The sequence below is a fragment of the Myxocyprinus asiaticus genome, chromosome 15, assembly GCF_019703515.2.
Source record: "Myxocyprinus asiaticus isolate MX2 ecotype Aquarium Trade chromosome 15, UBuf_Myxa_2, whole genome shotgun sequence".
NCBI classification, from domain to species: domain Eukaryota; kingdom Metazoa; phylum Chordata; class Actinopteri; order Cypriniformes; family Catostomidae; genus Myxocyprinus; species Myxocyprinus asiaticus.
The window spans coordinates 23,111,334-23,117,724 of NC_059358.1; the positions used below are offsets into that span (position 1 = coordinate 23,111,334).

Genomic DNA, 6,391 nt, shown 5'->3' on the forward strand with positions numbered 1-6,391 from the left:
GAAGACAGGAGGCAATGGTCCAGTTCAAAAGCACCCTGCGGGCAGTGCCTATAACTATAGTTGCCTATATCGTGTACAACCTAAAACACGGGTATCAGGAGGTGTCCTAACTTCCCGAAAAACAATCAACTTTGCGAGCTTTCTGACTCTCAGCCACATTCAACTAAAAACGGAACCCCACTTTTTCTCTCCCCCAACCCAACTGTCCCCCCGCCACTTTCTTAACGATGTCCTAATATAATCACTAATATATAACTCACAGGTATATAACTAAGGGAGTCTGTCATGTCATCTGTCGAATAACGGGCATCGTGACGTCACAGCTTTTCGGAGACCCCACGTGTCCTGCAAAAAATAGCCAGTCACGGTTCTCCTCATGAGGCAGCGCTCAACCAGAACTGTCCGGTAAGACACCAGCTTACAGACGGACTCACAACTCACGGCTATCTACCGGTGCTTTTCTTCCCTATTGAAAATATGGTTAAAAAGGCTAAAAGCCCCGTCACTTACGCAAAAATGAAGGGAATAGTTTCATATTTTACTGGTAAGATCAAAACTTTTCCCGCAACTTTATAACCTTGATATTTTTTTGTCAAATGTTCCCAATAACTTATTTGCACCATACATTTTGTATTTAAATGTAAGTTAAAGCTAAATGTATTCAGTAATTAGTAATTGCCTACAGTAAATGTAAAATATATAGGCTATGTTTAAAGGTTATTAAGGTTTCGCTGTATAACAGTATGAAGCAGTTACTTTTAAAAAAATATTTTTATTTTCCATAAAACGTTACTACTTTTTAAAATGCAATTTTATTTTCTCAGCTTTAATAAAGGATAAGAAGCTCTGTTCCAGCCATCCGATCTACCGACAGTGAGTTTCATCATAGTCAAAATGTTCCGTTGTCGTAGGCTAAAAGCACTTGGTATGTGTGGTGCAGTGCAGGGTTCAGAAGAAAGACTGATTTCATTATTTTCACGCACTGTGATAATGCAAATCCGAATTTCCGAGAGACTGCCTTAATTGATTTACACTAACTCTGTCGTTTTAGACTGAATAAAATTGCACTAAGACCATGACCTACTTCTAGCGGCATTCCAGTGTAAAACACAGCAGTAAAAAGCCATTACATGTGTTGGCTGCCTTTGCTCAGTTTTAGGAGAAAGCAGCTTGGCCAACACTTTGTTTCTTTAAATGTATTTTTATTTTTTAACTTTCCTCCAAATTTGGAACGGCCAATTCCCAATGCGCTCTAAGTCCTTGTGGTGACCACAAATCTCAGTTGCCTCCACGTCTGAGACCCTCAATCGCGCATCTTATCATGTGGCTTGTTGAGCGCATTAACGCGGAGACATAGCGCATGTGGAGGCTTCAGGCTATTCTCCGCGGGATCCACGCACAACTCACCATGCGCCCCACCCAGAGCCAACCACATTATAGTGATCACGAGGAGGTTACCCCATGTGACTCTACCCTCCCTAGCAACCGGGCCAATTTAGCTGCTTAGAAGACCTGGCTGGAGTCACTCAGCACGCCCTGAATTCGAACTCGTGACTCTAGGGGTTGTTAGCCAGGGTCTTTACCACTGAGCTACCCAGGTCCCTCTTTAAATGTATTTAAAAATGTATAAAAGTGTGCTTGTCATATCCCCAGAAATGATTTTTGTGTCACACTCTTTTTCTCATTCTAGGATGAACTTTTTGCGACCTGAGAGTAGTCTCTCAGATGATGACGGAGCAGCAGCTGTAAGTGAGCTCAAAGTTGTTCAAGTCCATTTCCATTTGTGCTGGAGTTGAGCTACTGTATATCTTCCTTAATAAAGTGTTACTAGAGGTCTCCAGTCTATTAGAAAAGAAAAGTTCAGGTCAGCTGCCCTGACTTGTTGTACCAGTTTACCTAGAGTAAGCTATAGATGTAACAAGAGATGTGGTTCTATATAAGTTCTTTAAGTTTCTGACTCTCTCCCTCTCCCCGATGTCTCTCTTTCAGATCTGTTTTAGTAATCCAACAGAGGAGCCACAATCTCAGTAAGTAGGGTGCTCATAATATATCAGTATATATGGACACAAACACATACAATACACATTCATATTAATTTTTTTGTGATTATAGGGTATCTGCAGCTGATTTTGACTATTTGAAGGTGATTGGGACAGGAAGCTTTGGCAAGGTATCACATTTCATTAAAGCTCCTATGCCTTGTGTTTGCTAAAATGTGTGCATTGAACTTGTTTGAACATTTTGCTCTGATTGTCTTTACTCAGGTATTCTTGGCCACACACAAGGAGGATGGCAGATACTATGCGGTCAAAGTCCTACAGAAGCACATAATCTTAGCAAGAAAGGAGGTAGTTATTGCTAAATGTATTTCATTTATAGAGAAATGTGTCTGTGTGTATTATATTTATTTAAATGTAATCTTTTTGTATAGGAAAGACATGTCATGTGTGAGCACAGAGTGCTGTTAAAGACTCTTAATTATCCATTCCTGGTGAAGCTCCACTTCAGCTTTCAGACCAAGGACAGACTTTACCTGGTACTCGACTATGCCTGTGGAGGAGAGGTGCTTACACACACACACACACACACGTTGGTGTGGCTGTCCTTATGAGGACTCTCCATAGACATAATGATTTTTATACTGTATGAACTATAGATTCTATCCCCTAAACCTAACCCTCACAAAAAACTTTCTGCATTTTTAAATTTTCAAAAAAACATTGTTTTGTATGTTTTTTAAGCGATTTGGATTATGGGGACACTAGAAATGTCCTCATAAACCACATTTATAGCATAATACCCTTGTAATTACCAGTTTGTAACCTAAAAAAAATGTCCTGGTAAACCACCTAAACCCGCCCACACACACAGAGAGAGAGAGAGAGAGAGAGAGAGAGAGAGAGAGAGAGAGAGAGAGAGAGAGAGAGAGAAAGAGAGAGAGAGAGAGAGAGACGAGCATGAATGCGCAGCTTTGAAGCTGGGCTTGTTTAAGGAGATAAATCCATCATAAGTCAGATGGTAATAACAGAATTATCCAATCAGAACTCAGCGTGACAGAATAATTTATCAACTAGGGCTGAAAAAGATGCTCAGCATCTCAGCTCAACTAAATTTTCATATAAATGAAGTGAAACATAAAAAGTTAGGTTGTTTGTGTCAAACCCAAGTAATGCTGTCTTTCTGCATATATGTGTATAAATTTTTTTTTTTTTGTTGTTGCCTTTTTTGTTTTTGTTTTTTGCAGCTTTTTTACCATTTGCAGAGAGAGTGGGCGTTTGGAGAACCCAGAGCCAGATTTTATGCTGCTGAAATAGCCAGTGCTTTAGGATACTTGCACTCCCTGAATATTGTCTATAGGTGCAAACACTCTGAAATACCTGAAAAATTTAGAAAACAATTAACACTAACTTTCAGTAGACTTACAGTAATCCATCTCTCACGCATGCTTATAGGGACCTGAAACCAGAAAATGTTCTGCTGGATTCTGCTGGTCATGTAGTTCTGACAGATTTTGGCTTGTGCAAGGAGGATGTGACTGGACGAGGTACCACTAGAACCTTTTGTGGAACTCCAGAGTACTTGGCACCTGAGGTCCTCCAGCAGCGGGAGTATGACAGGACTGTCGACTGGTGGGGTCTGGGAGCTGTTCTCCATGAAATGCTTTATGGCCTGGTGAGCAAACCCACCAATAACTGCACATGGAAATGAGTAAACTGTTGTAGGTGTATCAAATAATAGGTAGACAGAGAGGACAGATTTACACTTGTGTTTTACAGTTTTTCTCTCTCTTTCTTTTTCTAGCCACCTTTCTACAGTGCAGATCGTCTTGAGATGCTTAGAAATATTATTTCTCAGCCTTTGGCACTAAAACCTGGAGTATCTAGTTCAACCAGAGATTTGTTGAAGAGACTTCTAAACAAGGACAGGGCCAAGAGACTAGGGGCCAAGCGTGACCTGGTAACCCATCATGCACACCCACACATTCACAAACAGCTGCACTATTAATTTATGCTCTGCATGGCTAAATGTCATTTTGCTCTTTTTGGGGTTTTAGACAGAGCTGCAGTCACATCCATTCTTCTCCTCAATTCAATGGGATGAGCTTGTTGCAAAAAAAATTCCACCCCCTTTTGTTCCCTCACTGGTAAGTTTTTAATTGACACATTTGTCTGTAAGCACTTTTGGCGAGATGAGCTGATTTGATTTTAATGTGTAAATCATTTGTATCCATTTATATCTCTGTCTTTTAGTCTGGCCCTGGTGACCTCACAAACATTGACTCACGGTTCACAGAACTTCCTGTTCCGCAGTCACTAGGTGCCTGTGAGGAGGATGGAGCAACTTTTCTTGGCTTTACTTACATCAATGACAATATTCTCTCACTGTCAGCGCAGAGTCAGACCTGTGGGCAATAAGACAGAAGAATTCCTACAGACCAATAAACATTTTGCCAGCATGTGATCACGTTTCTACAAGACAGTTAGCAGTTGGAAAAAAGAATGGAACCAATTATGTTTACTTAGGCAAACACTGAAGCACAGTTAGTTTTTCAATGTTAGCTGGACCAATGCATTTGCACATTGCAAAGTTTATATCAACAATGACTGTGTTTTTCTAACATTCATATAATGTGTTTTAATTATTTTTTTAGCCCCATTGAGAATGAGAACAAATATGTTTGTACTGAAATACATAATAATGTTTGTACCTGTTATCCAGATTCAGGTGGAATACCATGTTATAAAGACTTAATTCTCCACTCAAGTGAGATCAAGTGTTGCATCAGATGTTTGTAGAAGTTGTAAGACTGAAATTTGAAGATTTTATGGAGAAGAATGCTAAATCTCAAGGTTAATGTTAAGTCAAACCATTTTTATTTGTATAGCGCTGTTCACAATATACATTGTTTCAAAGCAGCTTTACAGAAAATTATGTTGTAATGTATGGTTGCGTATCTTATAAAGAAGGAATTGGTAAGTGTTTGTGATTTTGTGTGTGAGCAGTAAAGGCATGATAAACTGTTGGAATATAAATGATTAAATAATGTTTTAATCTAATGCACGATCATGTTGTCATGGTGCGTTATGTTTAAATTGCATGTAGACGCGGTATTGTGAAAGTTTCATGTTAGTTAAAGGGATAGTTCACCCAAAAATTTAAAATTCTCTCATCATTTAGCCTACTCACCCTCATGTAGGACTTTCTTTGTTCTTCAGAACACAAAGATTTTTAGAAGAATATCTCAGCTCTGTTGGAACTTTCAATGCAAGTGAATTGTGTCCAGAACTTTGAAGGTCCAAAAAACATATAAAGGCAGCATAACAGTAATCCATATGACTCCAGTAGTTAAATCCATGTCTTCAGAAGAAATATGATAGGTGTGGGTGAGAAATAGATCAATATTTAAGTCCTTTTCTACTTTAAATCTCCACTTTCACATTCTTCTTCTTTTGTTTTTTGCAATTTGCATTTTGTATTTCATAAATTCGCCACCTACTTGGCAGGGAGGCGAATTTATAGTAATGAAGGATTTAAATAATGATCTGTTTCTCACCCACACCTATCATATCGCTTCTGAAGACATAGATTTAACCTCTGGAGTCTGGCGAATTACTTTAATGCTGACTTAATGTGCTTTTGGGGGTCTTTAAAGTTCTGCCCACCATTCCCTTGCTTTGAATGGACCAACAGAGCTGAAATATTCTTCAAAAAATCTTCGTTTGTGTTCTGCAGAAGATAAAAAGACATACAGGGATGGCACTGGGGTGAATAAATAATGAGAACATTTTCATTTTTGGGTGTTCTATTCCTTTAACATGCTTAAATAATAAATCAAGCTGTTATGGACTCACAGTTCTGCACGCGCGCTATATGGTCTGCAGCTGTAATCGAGACAGATGGCATCTAGGTCGCAAAATAGCAATCAGTTGACATTCATAGACAGGTATGCCTACAGGGTATACCTTTTAATTGTAGTTTCTATGGATGTAACAAGGCTTCGATATCTGACTTTGACTTGCACCTACTTTGCAAAAACAACGCCACCGAAATGTCCAGTAGTAAACCGCTACAATGAAATCGCCACTTCTACGCACACAGCGCCATCTAGTGGTGTTTTCATGGCGTCGCATTATCACTCTTAGCTCAATGCGACTGTCGGGCAAACTTGTCAAAACATTCTATTTGAACGATCTCTTTTGAGCTTCTGTTTGAAGCTCGAGACACTGTTGTTGTATAAAGACGCTCGGTCATTTCTGGATTTATTGCATATGACCAAAGTATTCCATTAAAAAGAAATCCGCAGTGTAAGACCCGAGCACGTGATGGTTTACAGGAAATCAAATCAGAGAGGATCGCCACTTGTTTCTGTACCGAAAAGACACAGGAAAAA

General features: G+C 39.3%; 1 protein-coding gene across 2 annotated transcripts; it reads left to right on the top strand.

The window, feature by feature from the left end:
• Positions 1–387: 387 nt before the first annotated feature.
• On the top strand, positions 388–5,057 carry sgk2b (serum/glucocorticoid regulated kinase 2b). 2 transcript variants are annotated; one of them, XM_051718703.1, is made up of 12 exons: positions 394–544; positions 825–873; positions 1,691–1,745; positions 1,990–2,027; positions 2,113–2,170; positions 2,265–2,348; positions 2,432–2,563; positions 3,245–3,357; positions 3,453–3,672; positions 3,802–3,957; positions 4,055–4,144; positions 4,251–5,057. In XM_051718703.1, the coding sequence occupies exons 1-12, from the start codon at positions 478–480 to the stop codon at positions 4,413–4,415; spliced, it is 1,227 nt and encodes a 408-aa protein (XP_051574663.1). In that variant the 5' UTR covers positions 394–477; the 3' UTR covers positions 4,416–5,057. The 2 variants fall into 2 exon arrangements, with proteins under 2 accessions (XP_051574664.1, XP_051574663.1); XM_051718704.1 differs by lacking the exon at positions 825–873 and having other exon boundaries at positions 388–405.
• Positions 5,058–6,391: the final 1,334 nt, after the last annotated feature.